This window comes from Palaemon carinicauda, chromosome 24 (genome assembly GCF_036898095.1).
Source record: "Palaemon carinicauda isolate YSFRI2023 chromosome 24, ASM3689809v2, whole genome shotgun sequence".
Taxonomy (NCBI): domain Eukaryota; kingdom Metazoa; phylum Arthropoda; class Malacostraca; order Decapoda; family Palaemonidae; genus Palaemon; species Palaemon carinicauda.
The window spans coordinates 65816693-65838832 of NC_090748.1; the positions used below are offsets into that span (position 1 = coordinate 65816693).

The window sequence follows — 22140 nt, forward strand, 5'->3', positions numbered from 1 at the left end:
TCAATCCTTTATCTGACTCCCAAACTGAACATTATGGCACAGGTTTTGGTGGATGTGCTTGAGGTGTGCATTAGATATGATTTTAGTATTCCGCGTTTGCAGAACCTAAGAAAGGTCTTTGAGGGGTTCCAGAGTACCTTCCTATCCATTCCAGGTGTCAAACCTTTCGTAATCGAGATGTGAAACAAATGTCTCTGGGCTCTTGGACTATTACAAGCGACTGTACAAACAGATGATTGAGGTCAAATCCCTATTTCTTTACTATAACTTAAAAATTAGTCGAATATCTCTTCGGAGGACATTCATAATAATATTCAACCACTGAGGTAAAAGAAAAAAGACATTGATTAGTTCCCATCATTGACAATGATAAGAGTCAATCTATTCATTCCCGTAAAATTTTCAACACATATCCCTACTATGCACTAGGATATCATGGGTAGTGATACGGAAAATTTATACTTGGTATTTCATCACGTGACGTTACAAAAAATCATCATTGACATACCAACTACAAACATTTTTATTTACTAGAATACACGTAAACATGTATGTGTAGAAATCACGAAAGCTGACACGTCATACAACGTAAACATGTATTTATCTCATTTCGTCTATATATTTTTTTCATTTATATTAACATCTCTCATTATACGTGACTACAGCACATGTGGTCATTTCATAGAAATAGCACACCTGTAGTTTGAGTAAAAAATACCACCAGCTCACCGGAACGGGTAAGACCATTAAAGCCACTGTTCTTGATCAAGAGCAAGCGTTCACACTCGGTCGATCGACTGTTTTAGAGTTTCTTTCGATAGTTCCATACACCTGCTGTCACATTTGTAAGTAAAATGCGCTCATATACTATAGGTATTTGATACTGTCTTTTTTTTTTTTCTTTATTCGTGCCATACCATATACAAACGTTCACATTATCAATTATCTTTATATTGCCTTATTGTCGAAAGAAAACTATCTTTGGTAATTGTCTTAGCAAATTTTAGCCCCAATCTTAAAGGTTTCCCTAACAAAATTTCCTTGTTTATCTGAGATTCTTAATTCGATATTTTTCTAATACATTCTCTCTCTCTCTCTCTCTCTCTCTCTCTCTCTCTCTCTCTCTCTCTCTCTCTCTCTCTCTCTCTCTCTCATATATATATATATATATATATATATATATATATATATATATATATATATATATATATATATATATATATATATAATATATATATATATATATATACATATATATATATATATATATATATATATATATATATATATATATATATATATATATATATATATATATATATAGAAAATATATAGATGTATACGGTATGTTAGTTTGATTTTATGCAGTGAGATGAAACGTAGGAGCAGTAAGTTACAGTGGTGAATTGTAATAGCGTTTAAAAACATTCTTGGCAGTTTGCCAGAGGAAAGTGTGACCAGGAAAAATACTGCCGACTCCGGACGGGTGGAAACCATGAGTTCGGAGATCAACGTACACAAGGAACCGTGGTATTTAATCCTCGTAATAACAACTTTGGAAGAAAAATAAACTGGAGATGACCTGGCCCGGGTCAAGCGGAGCTTAGAGAACTCAGTCTTACCAGTCAGTAAGACAGTTCTCGGTTCCCAAGTTAATCTCCGTTACTGTATTGGAATTTGGAGTAAGTTCCCTTCGGATCTCAGTTTATAGATGGTAATCATTATTGTTCTTTTCATTAGCGACAGGTTCTTCCTGAGCTGCTCAAAAAGAAAGTCTAATGTTAAGTTTACTGCTCAACTTCTTGGTGCATCCGTAGCAAACTCAAAGCATTAACGATTAGAAAACAACCTTGTTGAGTTTAAAGTATGTGAGGAAACTATAAAATGTCTTAGGGTAGTCAAGTGATTTATTTGATATCCTAAATTTAAGAAATCTTTGCATTCGATGCTTTAAATGCCCAATGCAACCAAAACAATGCATATTTGATTAAAGAATTTCTGGTAAAGGCTTAATCTTATAATTGTTGAATTCAAACAGAAAAGCGGGTTTCTAAACTTTATAGCTTGTATTCGAGGCTAATGAATTTATATGACAAATTAATTGCATGGTCCGTTCAAAAATTTAATTTTTTTACTGTCAGTGAAATGAGCCAAGACCATATTGTTTTTTTTTTTTTTTTTTTTTTTTTTTTTTTTATTTGTGGGGGGGGGGGTTGACGTAAAATAAGAAATATGAGTGAATTTACGTACCGCCGTGTAGTTGTCGGCTGGTTAAGAGAATATTTTAGATCAAAATGATATTCAGGATGTCCTCTGTGGAAATTGCTTTCCTCCCGAACCCGTACCCATACTAAAGCGTTCAAATAATGTTGCTTATTTACGTAACTCGATTGATGTGATAAATGTGTCTTCTCCTCAGAACAAGTTAATAACAGATAATAGTTTGAATGAAAGTGATAACAATGAGGACTATACTTACATCCCTGCGTATTATCGCCTATCACTTCGTTTTAGTAGTATTGTAGCATACATTGCAGGATGTATTGTTCATAAATTGTAGAAATCCTTGTGTTGTGAAGCCTGCGTAAATCTGTTGACTATCAATGACAATAATGTATTGTCAAAATTTAACAAAATTGAAAAGAAAACGATATTTGATTCATCTCTCGGATGATTTTATAAATTTCTGCCAGAAATGTGAGATTTTGCTTAGAAAAATCAATATTATTTATTGAAAAGAGCGGAAATGTTCCAAAAAGTTTAATGTGCTCTTATGAAATATTGCACAGGCAAAAAATTATTTTTTTTTAATTCAGTAATATATGTTTGACAGCTATCCATTATGAAATCATTATGTCTTGCTCATTAGAGCAACAGCAGAAAAATACCTGCATGTACACTATTCCTGCGCAGGGAAACATTTAGCATAACCTTGAGGCCATTAGTCTAATTTCAGTCATAACATTTCTAAAAAATAATCCTCCCAGTAACACATTCCATCTACACAGCAATGAAGCGAGTTCAAGGGGAGCATGTGCAGGAAATTGACTTGATTTCTGAATAACTCTCTGTCGTGAATGCATTCTTCTTTGCTCTTATGAATATGACAGCACTGCAAAGAAAGGTTTTTTAAGTTGCAGAATGATCAGTGATTTAAATCAAATAGACTCATTCCCGGAATTTTACTGAACCCATTCTTTCATTTATAATCCAATATAATAAAGTATAGCAGAATTAGGAATATATCGTCATCAGCCGTTACAAGTCCACCGCAGAACAAAGGCCACAGACATGTCCTTCTGCTTGCGCCTGTTTATGGTATATATATATATATATATATATATATATATATATATATATATATATATATATATATCATCATCATTATCTCCTCCTACACCTATTGACGCAAGGGGCCTCGATTAGATTTCGCTAGTCGTCTCTGTCTTGAGCTCTTAATTCAACACGTCTCCATTCATCATCTCCTACTTCGCGCTTTATAGTCCTAAGCCATGTAGGCCTGGGTCTTCTAATTCTTCTAGTGCCTTGTGGAGCCCAGTTAAACGTTTGGTGAACTAATCTCTCTACCGTCTATATGTGTGTATGAATGTATTGTACTGGTTAAACATATGCCTAATAGTGTAAGCTCGTGCAATGTAATGTACTGGGGGTATGTCATACAGTACGGAAACTTAGGTCACCCTGACCTCATCAGTGGAGCACCTCCAATACCAGAACATAAGGAAAGTCTAGTCAGATTTTATGGTAAAATCTTATTCAGAAATCGTAGTTCCATATGTCATTCGATGCAAAGGCATTATTAGGGACATAAATTAGCTGAATTTTAATAGCTAATTTGAAATAAGTATATCATTCGCACAAACCTAAATTAGTTAGAGTTTACATACTTCATCCTCATAACCACTAACCATCTTCACCATCTTTTTCTTATCTTAAGAGGTCTGCCTTCTGATCCTCTTTTGATTGGCTGGTCAGACCAAACGCTTCTTATTTTCTAAATCAATAGTTCTTGGAACATTCATGATTATTCAATATGGTTTCATTTTATACATCTTTCTTGTAACTTTGCTCCCTTACAATATTTGTCTATGATCTTTTATATTAATGCGTGTGATAGTATCTATCAGTAGGAAGATTTACTTATTCAATTTCCATATCTTTCAATTTGTATATTGTAGCCCTGGTCGGAGAATTTCAGCATTTAACATCCAATTCCTCTTCCCATGGACATCCAGCGAAGCTCAGTAAGGATGTGCATGGCCCTATTGTAGATATTTGTTAGTTGATAATAGACTGCCTAGTTCACTGATGTAGGTAACTTAAACAGTGTGTATATATATATATATATATATATATATATATATATATATATATATATATATATATATATATATATATATATATATATATATATATATATATATATATATATATATATTTATATATATATATCACATAAATTATTACAGTAGTCTAGCCTTGTAATTATATAGTTATTTATGAAATAATTTCTACAGAATCCTTATTTCAATACATTTTTTATGATGTCTACATCTTTTACAGTATTGAACCCGATTTTCATTAAATTGGTCTAATAAAAAATCTTAGAAAAGTAAATGAATGATGCATTTTTTATCAAAAGCCGTTCACATACTTTTTTCTAGAACTGGTTTTATTTTGTGTTGAAAATGATGACCCGGCGAAAATTTTGTCATTTAAAGAGGTCGAAATTAGAGTCAAGGGTCATCAAATGAAAATTTAACTTTTTTATAGAAATTGTCCAGTCCTCCTAGCTAGATCCATAGATACCATCAGAAAGCCAAACTGATGAACTATAAGTAAGTGAATATCATTAATTTTCATGCTTGAAGAGAAATGTATTACACCGTCGTATAAAAAACATTTTTTTTTTTAAACTGGCTTCGTTTTAAGGTATACCACGTAAGCAATTCACAATCAGTTCTCTTTACCACTGCTATGTTTGATTTTTTAATCTGGGTACAATTTTGAAGAGTTAAAGCCTAAAATGAAAAGGAAACAGTATTTACTATCGCTTTTGAATACTATTCATTTTAATTCTCTTTATCAAAGATTAGTGTTCCTGAAGCTAATGCAATTTGATCTACTGACAACAATGAAATGGATACAGGGGCCGGGCCCGGAGGTGTGTGGGGAGGGAGACAGTAGTATATAGACAACGTTAACAAAATTTGTACACCTGCAACCTGAGGTGCCGGGTGATGTGAGTCTTTCTTCATAGACAGATGTTAGTAGCACAGCTGTTATTTGTGATGGTGCCGAGAGAGAGGTTATGACTCAAAGGCAGGATTCAATCAACTGAGTTGTTTATTAAAGAACACTCTCCTTTATATACAAAATTTCAAAGCATCAAGAATTTTCATGTTCAAATATTGACAATGTTACAGAGGAGAAAAGCAGACATGAATTTTCAAGTTCGTTTTAGTGCGAGGGAAGAGCGAAGATACAAGCATAACATATATAAAAGGAATTATGTACAATTGTGTGACACACGGTTGGTACATGGCTCCCCCCTAAAAATGACATACTGTACAAGTTAAATAGGGCGCCCTGATCTAGAGACGCGAACTGTAGGCGGGTCACCTGGCAGGAGATAAGCAAGTTTTAGACGATCAATGGAGACCCAGTCTTCTTTGCCACGAATGTTTAGTAGGAATGCTTTCGGACTGCGTCAGATCACAAGGAAAGGGCCCGTGTAAGGGGGCGTTAGTAGTGGCTTGGTAGTGTCGTTGCGTAGGAAGACGTGCGTTGCAGAGTGCAAGTCTGTTGGTATGTGATGCTTTGCTGGGGGCTTGTAAGTCTGGCGGCATGGAGTAAATTTTCCCACGACGTGACGTATGCGCTGGATATCGTCGGAGGAGGTTGTAAAAGGAAAAAATTCGGCAGGGACGACCAACGGGTTGCCATACACCATTTCAGCTGCCGAGATGTCGAGGGCGTCTTTAGGAGTGGTCCTTAGTCCCAGGAGGACCCAGGGAAGCTGAGTAAACCAGTTGCAATCCTTGCAGCGGGACATCAAAGCTGCTTTGAGGGTGCGATGAAAACGTTCAACCATTCCATTGGCAGCGGGGTTGTAGGCCGTTGACTGATGTAGGCTGATGCCCAGGAGATTCACTAATGATATCCACAATTGAGAGGTGAAAGTGGTTCCCCTGTCAGAAGTAATATGTTCAGGGATACCAAATCTTGCAATCCATCTAGAGAGTAAGGCAGATGTACATGAGGCGGACGTTGCAGTTTCCATGGGAATGGCTTCAGGCCAACGGGTGGAGCGGTCGATGATGGTAAACAGGTAACGATGTCATTGTGATGTGGGTAGGGGGCCTACAACGTCGACGTGAATGTGTGCGAAACGACGCTGAGGTTGAGGAAAGGTGCCCACTCCTGAATCAGTGTGTCGATGTACTTTAGAAGTTTGGCAAGAAGTACAGGCGCGGACCCAATCCTTAGCATCCTTAGAATTGCCGTGCCAAATGAACTTTGCCTTCAGCAGCTGTGCAGTAGAACGGCACGAGGGATGTGAAAGGCCACGAATGAAATCAAACACCTGTCGGCGCATGGGAGCAAGAATCCAAGGTCGCAGTCTGCCAGTACTGACGTCAGAGAGGAGGGTGGTGTTGGAGTCTTCGAGGGGAAGTCTTCCCAACGGAGGGACGTGCAGGATGTCCTACATGCTTGATACTCTGGATCCTGTCGTTGGGCTTCAGCCAGGGCATTGTAATCCAATCCCAGTTGAACGGCAGCCAACGTGTTTCTTGATAGGGCATCGGCAACGGGATTCCTTTTCCCAGGGACGTATTGAAGGGTGCAATTGTATTCAGCCACGGCGGAGAGATGTCGGCGTTGCCGGGCGGACCAGGCATCAGACTGTCGAGTAAAGGCGTGCACCAGAGGCATGTGGTCTGTGCGAATGATGAAGGGCGTACCTTCTAAGAAATGGCGAAAGTGACGGACAGCCAAGTACACCGCCAGCAAATCTCGATCGAAGTTAGAATAACCCGATTCTGCCTTGGACAGTTTTCTGCTGAAGAACGCCAATGGGCGGGGCGAGCCATTTACCACCTGCTCGAGTACTGCACCAATAGCGACGTCGCTGGCATTGGTGGAGAGAAGGAGAGGGGCATGTGGGATAGGAAAAGTGAGAGCCGCAGCAGTTGATAGGGCCTTCTTTGCATTGCAGAAGGCTGCATCTTGAAGGGGACCCCACTTCAGGTCCTTCGGCTTGCCATTGAGGGAGGCGTAGAGGGGAGCAGGAGTGGCGGCAATGGCTGGCAGAAAACGGTGATAATAGTTGATCATGCCCAAGAATTCCTGCAGAGCTTTGACGGTCGAGGGCACAGGGAAATTCTGAATGGCTGCTACCTTCTCAGGGAGGGGGTGGATACCTTCAGGAGTGATGCGGTGCCCTAAGAACGACACTTCATTGGCGCCAAAGGTACACTTGTCGTACCGGACTACAAGGCCGTTTTGTTGCAGGCGGTCGAGCACGATGCGCAGGTGTTCCTCTTTTGAGGAGGAGAACACAAGTATGTCGTCCACATAACATACACAGAAAGGGAGGTCCCCTAAGATGCCATCCATGCGACGTTGAAACGTGGCCCCAGCATTACGAAGGCCAAAACAGGAGTAATTGAAGGTATATGTACCAAACGGAGTGGTGATGGCAGTCTTGGGGATGTCTTCTGGGTTCATAGGCACCTGATAATACCCCTTCAGGAGATCGAGCGTAGGTAGGAGGTCACGTCGGCAATGTTTGGGAGGGGGTAGTGATCCAGTTCTGTTTGCATGTTCAGGCGCCTGTAATCCCCGCACGGACGGAGGGAGCCGTCTTTCTTCAGAACGATGTGTAAGGGTGACGACCATGGGCTGGAGGCCTTTTGGCAAAGGCCCATTTCCTCCATTTCGGCAAACGTCTGTTTGACGGCTGCCAATCGTTCCGGTGCCAAACGTCTGAATTTTGCAAAGACTGGGGATCCCGTCGTCTTGATATGGTGATAAATGCCGTGCTTGGCAGGAACCGTGGGCGTTTGGCGAAGTTCTGGACGGAAAACTTCCGGGTACGACGTAAGGAGGTGGGCGTAGGCATCCGTGGGTGCGCTAATGTGGAGAGCGAGGTTAGAGGGGGCTGGTTGAAGAGGTGTCGACAAGTACGAGTCTGCGTTGACCAATCGTCGGTGGGCGACATCGACCAGAAGGTGGAAATGAGAGAGGAAATCCGCACCGAGGATTAGCAATGTGATGTCAGCAACGAGAAACTTCCAATTGAATTTACCGTTTCCGAATGATAATGTGAGGTTCTCGTAACCGTAAGTGGATATCGCAGATCCGTTGGCAGCTACCAAGCGGACGTCTGCAGATGTAGACAGACTACGTCGTGTCTTGAAGAGTTTCCTTGGCAAAAGAGAACGACAAGCACCCGTGTCTACCAAAAATCGCACGCCCGTTCCTGCATCCTGTAAAAAGAAAAGATTAGAAACACGGGAGGCCACCGCCACGAGCGATGGCCTACTTACACGTTTTTGGGCCACTGACAATCCTTGGCACATTTCTTCGCGGTTGCCTCGAATCTGAAGTGGTAGTAGCAAAACTGCGGCGGATGGGAGGTAGTAAGTGGCTGTAGAAGTCGTTCGTTGGGGCGCGAGCGATTGATGGGTGGTGGGCGACTTTGTCTCTGCTTCGGCACGTCACGGTGTGGGCGTGTATGTCCTACAGCATTTATGTCAGCTTCAGTTGACGTTGAATAGGCCTCCTCTTCGTCAGGGGTGGAGGCGTTGATGGAGGTCTGGAAGTGGCTGTCCATAAGGGCGTCGGCTTTGGTCATCAAGTCCTTTATGGGTAAACTATCAACATCGGGTATGGCAGCGTGTATAGGTCCGGGTAAACGGCGTATCCAAAGGGCACGAAGTAGATTCACCTCACGAGGAGAGCCGTCTGCGGCAGGTTGAAGGCGAGCGATACTGGTCATTTCCCTGAGGGCAAGCGAGGCCCTTTGGTCCCCCAACGGTTGTTGCGAGAGCTGAAAAAGCTTTGCTACACGGGCGGCTGGCGACAGCGAGTACTGCTGCAGAAGGTATGTTTTGAGGGCGTCATACGCTATTGGCTTGTCTCCTTGTTCACAAAGCCAGTCGGATATTTCCGGGAAGGTGTCCTCGGGTATCGCCGCGAGAACATAATCTGCTTTGGTGGTTGAGCGAGTCACGCCCCTGACACGAAACTGGACTTCTGCGCGCTGAAACCAAGCAAATGCCTCTCCGCTGGCGAACGGTGAAAGTTTCAATGGGGCGGCCGCAGCGCCAACTACTGTAGTAGAGTCCGTCATAGTACCAACGATGGAGGGGCGAGGGAGGTGGGCGTGGAAGGCGGTGGGAGCGAGTCGACTTCCGGGATCACCAATGTGACGGTGCCGAGAGAGAGGTTATGACTCAAAGGCAGGATGCAATCAACTGAGTTGTTTATTAAAGAACACTCTCCTTTATATACAAAATCTCAAAGCAACAAGAATTTTCATGTTCAAATATTGACAATGTTACAGAGGAGAAAAGCAGACATGAATTTTCATGTTCGTTTTAGTGCGAGGGAAGAGCGAAGATACAAGCATAATATATATAAAAGGAATTATGTACAATTGTGTGACACACTGTTGGTACATATTGCAATGCGAAGAAGATGATTTTCCTGAATGCTTTTATTACTGGTCAATAGTTGTTACAATGCATTTGTTGCCAAGATCCGTTTCAACATGCGCACCTCTGACAACAGTAGTGTTTATTGTAGAAAGTTTATGCACGTAAGCTTGAATGATTGATATATTCCATATTGTTTTTTTGCAGCAGATCAATTTGAGTATGCACTTAATTAAAACTTGTCCAATGACCCCAGTTCGGCACTTTGGAGCGAGTACCAAAAAGCAGTATTGGCATCTTCAATATTCAGGTTCGATGCCTTTCCTTCATCAATCCAATAAGGATTGTTGTGGCTCCGCACTGCCCAATTTATGGCTCCGCATTGCCCAATTTACCATTGATCTCAAATATTTTGTCCATGATAGATGGGGTCTCTAATTTTATAGACTTGACGGTTCAATGGTTTAAATGATACTTCCATTAGGAGGACGCTGCTGCTATGCGGCCGTCTGTATCACATGGAATGTGTGTTTTTTTTTTTTTTTCCATCTAAGGGACCATCATTTATGTCAATGTTATTAACTGAGGAGTGTGCAAAGTGATCACATGCTTAATTTGGTAGCACAACTGCACCAGTGTTTGTGCCCATAGTCTGCAATGTGGCCTCTGACATGCCTGTGCCGAATCATAAGTATTTGCCGATAGATAATGATGTGCCCAGCCTTATGAAAAATGCTCTGCAAGTAGTTTTGGTCTAAATCTTTCATGCAACGAGTCCTATTCAAACGTGCTTCAGGGAAGCTTTTTCTTTTTTGACCCTCCGACTTCAAAAACAAAATATTGTTCAATACTCAGGGCACATTTATTTTTTATAAAATCTAATTCTTGAAAAATCAGTCATCAAATTCATCATCAGCATGATGCTAGCCACCAAATAAAACATCAATAAAAAGGTTTGCAAACTTGATGGGACTGGTGCTAACTCAGTAGCTTTGCTAACATTTACACCTTTCATTCCTGAAAGTGCCAGATGTCTCCACGAACTTTACGTGTCACGTGCACCATTATATGATCTTCACTTAGTCTGATTATCTAAATCTTTAATATCGTCATTATCACCACCATAGTCAGTTCCATCTACTAGCTTTGAGAACGGAAGATGGGGAAGGGATTTTGAAATAAAGGACATTGTTCTTTCATGGGGTACGTCATGATGAGTGGTATTGTGGAATACAGTAAATTGAAAGATAGTCCTTACGAACCTACAGAGGAACCCTTTGAATGATCCACACCTACTTATGATAGATGAAGGAATATCTAATTCAATCTCATGAGCTAACTTTTTATACTCGTGTAAAACATCAGGCAAGTCCAGTAAATGTCCCTGCTTTGCATGATTTTTAACTCTTGTCCAAGCTAGAGGACAGTTAAATCACGAGAGTGACAGTCAGTTTTAGCACGTTTGGCTTCGCAAAAGAAACGTTTGAGATTATTTGAATCATAACATCCTCCGGTAGCTATCAGATCATTCACACTTGTAATAGGCACCAACACCCGATGGACTTGATGTATTTGCATTGGAAATTATGTTCGAGCTCATGTTGAAAGTACTGATGTTTCACAACTTTGGCTGGTCTTTCTCATCTTATAAAAAAACATACACAATGTCCAGATTAATTTTTGAACACAACTTCGTGATACAGATAATGCTGCTGCAACATCAGTCACACTTGTTGTCGAGTTACAACTTTACAAAACCTCTTCCTAGTTAAGTTTACGTTCTATTTTCTGTTTGTTTGCATATTTACTGTAACAAGTTAGTTTGTGATATAAATTCTTCGGAACATGAGACGTATCGATAAATATTGATTCTATGTAGTCACAATCTCGCAGCTTTCACTTAAATTCCGTTTCAAGTTTCAGTAAATGTATGTCGTTTGATGTTGCTTCACTCGGATCCCTGTCTTTAGATTTTTTCTTGCATATTATACACCAGTCATAGGAAACCTTAGCGTGGCACTTCAGGTTAAGAACAAGTTCCAAATGACTTAAAAAAAAAAGTAAAAGAGATCATACTTTGCATTGCATATGAATAAAAAGAAGACTGCGTCCGATTTTGTGGATGCAGGCCTACTGCATGCGACCACATGTGTACATGTACAAACACTTTCACGATATTAATCATCACTTGATCAGTACAAATTTTGTGCAGTCATTTTGTGAGGTACCGTCACTTCTGGATAACTCGCCTCATAAGCTGCTTACATTAGTATAAAAACAAATTATAAGTGGCAATTCAACAATCACCTTTAGGAGGCAGTCAATACCACCACAAGGCCAGGCAGATGGCAGCACAGAAAGACAAGTCATTGCTTCCAGAGTATAATGTTTCGCTAGTAAAATGTACAAAGAGGTATTGGAGTATTCAATGCATCTCTTTCATATAGCCAGCCAGTTTCGGAAAGAAAGGCTTTTCGTGAGATGACTGCAATGCCTTTTCCTTTATTTATAGTTCATTATTCAGATGTTCTGATGGTATCTTTGTGGTTTGGAGGACTGGACGATTTCTTTAAAAAGGTTAAATTTTCTCTTGATGTTATTTGACTCCAATTTTGACTGCTTAAATGTTGAAATTTCGGCAGGTCACACTCTTCATCATGTTCAGCACGAAATATTTCTTTAGAAAAAGTATGTGACCGACTTTTCCTAATAAAGAACTCATACGGCTCAAATGGTTACATTAAAAAAAAGGCATATCCTAATCTATCTTGACATACACAAGCGTAAATTTTTCACTCTTGAGTGCCAACTCCTTTTTGGGTCGTAGAAAATCTTAGCAAAAGTTATTTTGTAAGCGCTCTGGTGCCGTGCGTTTCTACGCTAGAGGGCTAATTTTGAGCTCCCTTTTTTTTTAGATCGATTGAAGTATACTGGAGAGTCCTCAATATCCCTTGAATGTGTATATGTAATAAAGAAAAATAGTGCAATATATCATTCCAAAAATTGAATTATGAATAAATGTATTCACTGAACACACAGAAACTATTATAGGTAAAATGTTTGGATTTAATTTCGCAATTTAGCTGAATACATTTCCTTATATTAATGCATAGTTATACAAAGTATATGCAAATGTTGTACGTCTAAATAAATTATTTAGTTCAAATGATTATGGAGAGTTTACATTTTACGTTATAGATTTCATTTAGGTGTCTTGTTCGAGCAGAATAAATATGTGTTATTCTAAAAACGAGTTGAAGTCTTACAAGAATAAAAAAAAAAAAAAAAAAAAAAAAAAACCTTTGTAGAGTGTTACGGGAGTGGTTGTCGATAATTGCAAAATCCGTTTTATTCTAGTATGTTTTGGCAAAAAAAATTAACTTTTTACTGACGTGCATATATATATATATATATATATATATATATATATATATATATATATATATACATATATATACATATACTATATATATATATATATATATATATATATATATATATATATATACATATATACATGCATATATATACCAAGGTACTTCCCCCAATTTTGGGGGGTAACTGACATCAAACAAATGAAACAAAAAAGGGGACCTCTCCTCTCTACGTTCCTCCCAGCCTGACAAGGCTTTTTATTTATTTTATTTATTCTAAATGCTTTATAAGCATAAACAATAACAGAAAACAAAAAATCGATTTTCTCATGTTTTGTAAGAATTGACCGTGGGATTACAAATACCAATAATTTCCTTCATCATAAAATCTTATCGCACCACTCGTGTTTCCAATGAATGACTCTGTCATTTTTCCCCTATAGATCTACTATAAGCTATATCAGGACATGCGGAGGGTGTGGTCCATGGTCAGGGGTGATTCACCACAAGGGCAATCATTTCATTGAAATACCTGTAGTGACTTTACTTCTGTTGTTAATGATTATTTTGACTCCATTATATAGCTAAATTATATATATTACATTTTACATCAATAAAAAATTTCCACAAAAATAAACAAATATGAAAAAAATGGAAGTCAAATATTACAGTAATTAAAAGTATTGTAGATTGTTACTAATGGGTTGTTTACAAGAATGTCGTGGTTTCAAATACCTTCCAATAAAGATTTTAGTGTTCATAACTTTCAACACTATTCTGTCAAATATCTCTTGATTTTGAGTTCACCATCTGCTAGTTTTGTATATTCTGTAGAATTTCGAGTATAGGTCGGCAAATTGATAGATTTTTTCTCTGCCTTGTTCGTTACCCATTCCATTATTCGTTACCTCGTGGTTGCTCGTTAGGTGCATTCAATGATTTGCACATTGGCAGCTCCTTTCATCGCGTTGTTAAAGAGAAAATTCAGTCCGGAAACACCGACACTTAAGTTATACCAATTTAGAACTACATCAAAAGAATGTTTACCCTCCTAACATTGACTGTGTGGAATAAATTTTCATTATATATATAGAGGTGATATGTAAATAATGAACATAGAAATATACTTATGGATAAAGGAATTGTTAGAAAATGAACAAAAGGATATAAATGAAAGAACGCAGCACTCAGATATCAATTAAACTTGAATTTTTCATTCGCTGTCTTTAAATGTGTGCAGTTGTTAATAGTTTCATTGAAATAAAGCCTTCTGGCAACATTGCGTAACTTTAACTATATGTATCACAATAAATAAATAAAAAGTTCTATTGGAGCACAACAAAAAACACCAATTGATATTATTTATCACACATATTGCCCACTCTCATGATATTATTCAGTCGAGCAAGCTTTTTAACATGTGTTACAAGTCCCGCACTTGTTTATTCCCGACCTAACGCTACTCCGTTGTAATAAGTATATAGAAACATATGAAACAGCATATTTGGTGCATTTTCTTCCTTCCCTTTGTTCTTCTTCAATCACTATACACACACACACACACACACACACACACACATATATATATATATATATATATATATATATACATATATATATATACTGTATATATATATATATATATATATATATATATATATATATATATATATATATATATAGCAAATGCCAGTAGGAATTAATCGAAAGCTTTAGTACCAAGCGTTTTTGTGCATTTTAATACACTTCTTCAGAAAAAGTGAGACACAGTTGAAGGACGTCAATTAGTAAAAAAGGATAAAATAAAAAAAAATGAGTTGAACAGTAAAAGAAATAATAGAAAAACCTTGTCAGCTAACTAGCATCGTAAAACGCTCAAACAACTTGAATGTAAAGTGGTCATAAACACAAAACAAGTAAACAGAAATTACTTGATTCAGAATTGTTGAACAATATTAGTCATGATGAAATTATCTAATTTATATAAACCAGCACTAATATTAAAAAACCATCAAACTTTATCTTTACAATACTTGATTCTATAATATTTCTTTTTACGACATTTCTACAGTAGAGCTACTCTTTAGGGTTCTTCCAGTTTATCAAATGATTATATTCATTCATGTGAACAAAAAGTGCGTTGGACATATTACCACCTCGAACGCAATATTTATGTTGGTTTATTCTTGTTGCTAACATTTTACCACTTTGCCCAATATATTTCAAATCACAACCATTTCATGGAATTTCATATATGCAGCCCACACTATTACATGGAGAGTTCTTTATCAAAATATATTTTGTAGTAGAAGAATTTCTAAAAACAACATTAACCTTAAAACATCTTAAAACTTTGGGTAGACAGAGAAAACTATCTTTATACGGTAAAACTAATAAATTATCATGATTAAAAGCTCTTACATTGTCAATTGCATAATAAGTTTTTTGGCTTTTTGTAATGCTACATAGTTATATGTACACACACACACACACACACACACACACACATATATATATATATATATATATATATATATATATATATATATATATATATATGTGTGTGTGTGTGTGTGTGTGTGTGTGTGTGTGTCTTACTTATACCTGTAATCGAACAGTTTAATTTTTTTTTTCAAAATGGCCCCTAAAAGACACACAGGAAATATAAATAAATAACTATATTTCGACCAATAAACATTGGCCCTCTTCAGGATGTAAGTAAAAATGGGGAATACAGTGGACAGTGACGGTTTAAATCAGAAGCCAAAGGATATTTACAATCGTTCTACAGTTGTTACAAGTGCTGGAAGGATTGGCCAAATTTAATTACGTCCAAGTGCGTCTTCGTATTGTTGAGCCGCTCGGAGGATGTCTTGACCTCTGATGCATATCTGGTGGTCGGTCTCCGTGGATTATCTTCTTAATGATAGGGTTGAGAAGAGTATTGTCCACTGTGTCAGCTTTCCATTGGCCGCCGAATAAGTTCATTGTGTTTCATTGATTTATGATGGCTGATTCCAGGATTTTCCTTCTGTACGGACAGGTACTCTTAAAAAGCAAAGACGACTCACTCCAGTTAATCTGGTGCCCTAAATCTCTAAGGTGAACGAAAATCCCCGAGTTTTCATAGCCATACCTAACAGTATCTTATTCCCTGTAATGATCTTTTACCAGCAATTAAGAATTCTATTTATAACAATTGGCAACAGCATTGGGATAGTTTAACCGAAAATAAATTGAGAGAAATTGCGATTGTTATATCCCCTTGGAGGTATAATGGGATGCCCCAAAAATGGGAAACTACTCTCTTTGTCATCTCCGCATTGGTCACACTCGGATGACACATGAGTTTCTGCTGGCTGGCCAACACCAACTATATTGCGACGTCTGTTTGATACCCTTGACAGTGAGGCATTTGTTGACTGAATGCCCTACTTATGGCAGGTTCATCCTTGCCAAGATCCTTGGACATGATGTGTCGTACAATACTAGTGGCATTTTTAAATTCATATCAAAAGCAGGTCTTCTTGATGCTATTTAACTTTTATATCATATTTACTTTTCTGGTTTTAATTGAATATTCTTTTAATCTTTATAAACGATATCGGCGTCAATGACCTTAGATGTCAGGATGCCAGAGAAATTAAAATCATTCATTCATCTACTCCTACGACTATTGACGCAAAAGGGCTTGATTAGATTTCGCCAGTCGTCTCTACCTAGCACTTTTAAATGAATACTCCTATATTCATCACCTTCTGCTTCACGCTTTATTGTGTGTACATATGTTTACACACATACATGCACACACACGTACTCACACACACACACACACACACACACACACACATATATATATATATATATATATATATATATATATATATATATACAAATACATGCATTTATATATGCTTGTAATCATACATCTGTTTATATGTATATTATATACATACATATATATATATATATATATATATATATATATATATATATATATATATATATATATATATATACTATATATATATATATATATATATATATATATATATATATATATATATAGGTGTGTGTGTGTGCGTAGGCCTATGAAAGGGGAAGGAGGAGATGTTGAATGGAGAAGTATTGATTTAAAAGCTCGAGATGGAGACAACTGGCGAAATGTAACAGGTCCTTTGCGTCAATGGTCGTGGGAGGAGATGATGAGGATTTATAAAAGTCCCAATTGTGTCAAACGCTTTATCAAAGTAAGTACTTATCATATTATAAGCCTACTGTGATATATTCTATTCAAAAGCCAACTATTTATTGTCTAAATGTCAATATACATTGAATTTTACTAATATAATTTCAGATGACACATTGGAAAGCTCTCGCTCAGACATTACCCTCAAAAGATGCCTAAATTATTAATTTTTTCTCATTTTTTATCTAAACGAACTCTGCCTAACCAAATCTAATCGATTGCCAAGACAAGTAATCATATCATACAACATTTTCCATCAAGGAAGATAATGTCTGTGGAACCAATTCAGCCTAACCTGATAACCCTCTTCTCTTCCAGAGACGACCCACAACAAAGAGGACGGGGGATCTTTAGACCACTAGCAACGAGTAGGAAGAAAACATAAGATGTCCAGGAAGCAGTTACCCAAAAGTAGAAAATGTTTTAATTTCTCTTAAACCTTTGTTATATAAAAGACCAAAAGGTAATTGCAAGTTACAGAAACTAATCCCCCTAAACAAGAAGAAACTTCCTACCTTTCGAAAGCCTTCACTCTGAAGAATAAGAAACTTTTTCTGGTTCGGAAAAAATATTTACACTAAGGAAGAAGAAAACGTTTTAGTTTTATATACACATTAAAGAGGAAGAAAGTTTTATACATCCGCAAGCTATGATGGGTAAGATTAATGCTTCATTTAATGTTTTAAACAACACTAACGTCATTTATTTAAAAAGAAAAAAAAAATTATCATACATTACAATATCATTCACTGCAGGTTATTACCATGTCAAAAAAGAGGAATTTTTTATAGACTGATTTATCATACTTTTCATACTTAATCATACCCTACTCAGGGTGGCTATTTTCGCATCGGCTATACGGGCGATATTACCATGCAATTGTCGCTCGTGTGCACAGTTGACTATGCGCAGTTCAGTTGTGTCTATTGCTAGTTATTTACACGATAACTTACGAATAACAGCTTACATGAACAGCATGTGGATTCGTTTATAACTTTTGTTCTTCGCTCACCATAAGATTTAACGTTTTTAAGAAGCATAGGTCTAACAAATAAAATTCCAATATCTATCTCTGGAAGTTTTTGGCCTCTAGTTTATTTTCTTCATTAAGTTTTATCATCATATATTTATTTGCTATTCATACTAGTTTTTTCTCTAGTTAATTTCATTACTTGATTTCACTATTTTATATTATGTATTTCATTTCTTACTGACTGTTTTACTAATTAGGCAGGATAGTCTCCCCTTGTGATGATACAACTAAAGGTCTCTTACATCTCCCATTAAACCACACTTAATTCAGTTTAGTTTAGATTTTGGTCTTCTTGTATGAACAAGCTTATATTTATAAAAGATGTCCACTGAATAGCATTACTCATGTTGAGTTGTCAAAAAAAAATTACCCCCACTAATGCTGTTTCAAATTATAGCCACGAGGAATAATCATATCGAGACTTCTTATTTGTAAATTCTAGCAACAGTTTCATGTTTTTGACGATTTACTACTTTGACATTTGTGTCCATGAGCAGCAGGCTATTTACGGCTATTTTATTTTCATTAACATAGCTTGATATTTAAAATACTGTATTAAAATTTGCACTCGTTGCCAGTATTTAATGTTGGTTCTTTTACTCCACATCCATACTTTGCAGCTCTTAAATTCATTTAATGATCAACATGAGTTATATCCTATCTTAAACATCTTATATATTTGACGAAAACAAAAAAGCTTTCTTCCGTTTCATAAACACCAGTAGGATGCCAACTACAACATTGGAGCAACTCAATATTCCTTCGAATCAAGACAGAATTTTAGGAAACAGACAAATGGGAGGGGAAAAAAACAAAATTGAATAGTTACTATATATATATAGATATATATGGATATATATATATATATATATATATATATATATATATATATATATATATATATATATATATATATATATATATATATATATATATATATATATATATATATATATATATACACACACATTATTACGTCTAGCAAATTACGTAAACTCCGAAGTTCCAAGCTCACCTGCTTATTTTTATATAAATCTGTTTTACTTGAATAATACCCGAGCTTTGAGAATATTACACAACTCCCAGACGGCAATATATATGAACACTGAATATCCAAAGGTCTCTTTACTTTACACTCAAAACAAAACTGGATGAATACTTTACTTGAACTATTCTTAACTAACCACTTACTCCGGTTTTTAGTCAGGAAATCGATAGAAGTACTGAGAATAAATATTGGTGATCGAAATAATACACACTTTACAAAAGTAAATATATTCTATAAAAAGTTACAATAATAATACTAAACAGAATTAAAACCAATAATAAGTCACTCAAAATATTAGAACTGCACTAAACCTTAGATTAAGACAAAAGAAAGACACTTTGAAAAAATTATCCAATCACTTGTTTAACTGGAATTAATTTATGGAAATATTTATTTTAGACAGTTAATGAAATAAACCAATAAGGAAATTCACATATGTGTAACTGTTATCCTTACGTCTTTTGGTTCACACAAGGTTACAGAACGGTTAAGCAAAATTTTTATTCCTCTTCACTATCTAATATATTTATATTATAAAATGTACTTACATTAACACACTACACTTTTAACTAATCACCTAATAATATCACCAACGTTTGGACAACAACATACACGTTATACGTTGGATAAAAATCACTTATTCACGTTTAAGAGGAAAACACTTTACACACTTGAGAGGAGAGAGGGCTGGCGAACGATGACTCTTTCAAAGGGATAGGCTGAATGTCTTCTGCTGCTTATGCAATGCTAAGCTCTCTCTCTCTCTCTCTCTCTCTCTCTCTCTCTCTCTCTCTCTCTCTCTCTCTATCTCTATATATATATATATATATATATATATATATATATATATATATATATATATATATATATATATATATATATATATATATATATGTATATATATTATATATATATATATTAAATTAATTTATCTAGAACCCTCCAGGACATCATCTGTTGGCTTGCGAGAGGGGGGTGTGGGGGGGGAAGAGGGCTATGGCACCAAAGTTACCAACTTGTCAAGTCGAGGATAGGTACTAACGTACCAGGCGAGACAACTCTCTCAGCTAACTCCACCCACCTTCCTTTTGTAACTTTAAAAAAATATAAAACTAACTTTAGAATTTACAAACCTTTTCTAACAACGTGGAATCATACCTCGTGTGTCATACAGCATACCTAAAGGTTACATAAGATTTTGTAACAAAACTACGTGAAATAAAATGTTAATTCTTTAGAATAGCGTAAATTTACATATACGAAACTGAATGAAAACACAATTAAATGAATGACGAAAGTCTTATATAATTTGCATACATTCACTTGATCCTACGCGAGTGGAACTCACCTTACCTCTGGCTTTTCATCTCTTAAATACACAAATAAAATACATGAATAAAATATTCAATCTTATGCTACACCAGCTTCGTAAGTATATATATATATATATATATATATATATATATATATATATATATGTATATATGTATATATATACATATATATATATATATATATATATATATATATATATATATATATATATATATATATATACATATATATATATATATATATATGTGTGTGTGTGTGTGTGTGTGTGTGTGTGTGTGTTTATGCGTTTGTGTGTGTAGAGAGGGAGAGAGAGAGAGGGGGGTGAAATTATTCATTCATTTAAGAATATTTGATGTATTATTATGAAACAAAAAAGCTATTAATGAAAGGAAGTAAGCTTCGTTTTCTTATACTTCTTTTTTTTTTCATTTGATAAAACAGTCCCCAATCGACGACAGCTGCGGTTGGCGGAAATTTTGGCTCTTTGCGTCCTATGTTCATTCTTCGGTTTCTACATAGGCATTACAAGCGAGGAGATTTCTATGATGAAGAGTCAGTCTTTGAATTCTGTAAATCTGTATGCAATTAACTGGGCGGAATCATCTGGAAAGGAAGTAGGTATAAATGGGAAGTGTAAGGTCATTCTTCTTTAATTTTTCACGAAAGAAACTGACAGAAAACAGGATAGAACCAATGAATTGTCTCGGACCGCTAAAACTCATTATCATGCACTTTGACATTAAGTATAAAATTGCTAAATGAATCTAGCTTTGTATGTATTCTTATTCTTAATTTATGTTTGTTTCGTAATTTTAATGCACATAATCCTGAAAATATTAAGAAGTAATGAATTTCTTTAATTCCATTATTATTATTATTATTATTATTATTATTATTATTATTATTATTATTATTATTATTATTATTATTATTATTGTTGTTGTTGTTATTGTAATTATTACTATTAGAATTGTTATTGTAGCTACAAAATATATGGTTTAAAACATGAAAATATCAACCAACAATAAACATAATACAAACCGAATTTTTCTCTCTCAAAACATCTACTGCTTTTTCAATATACAATTATTCTAAAATATTTTTCACTGTGTTTAAGACTTAAAAAGTGTAAAAGGACTGTTTTAAGCCATATGACAATTCAATGTTGGCCTCTTATTTCATAGGTTATATTTTCCATTGTGACATCGCGATATATTTGTTGTAAATTTACTTGAAGTAAATTATTGAGGCATTAATTCTAATTACCTTGAGAATGCATGAGGGAAATTTCATACCATTCTTAAAGTGTAAATTAGATAACGAATTGGCTATTGCTACGGAATCAATATCTGTAATTCATTTATATTCCAATCGTAGCAATAAGTGATTTTCTTTCATTAAGATTGCTTAATTAGGTC

General features: G+C 35.9%; 1 protein-coding gene across 1 annotated transcript in view; it reads left to right on the plus strand.

The window, feature by feature from the left end:
- The first annotated feature begins 751 nt into the window (after window positions 1-751).
- The window catches only part of LOC137617856 (lactosylceramide 1,3-N-acetyl-beta-D-glucosaminyltransferase-like), a 29254-nt gene continuing 7865 nt past the window's right edge, over window positions 752-22140 (plus strand). Inside the window, exons 1-3 of the mRNA XM_068347807.1 lie at window positions 752-845; window positions 17625-17962; window positions 21164-21336. Coding sequence (XP_068203908.1) covers window positions 17956-17962; window positions 21164-21336 — 180 coding nt within the window. The 5' untranslated portion in view covers window positions 752-845; window positions 17625-17955. The remainder of the gene's footprint in view (window positions 846-17624; window positions 17963-21163; window positions 21337-22140) is intronic.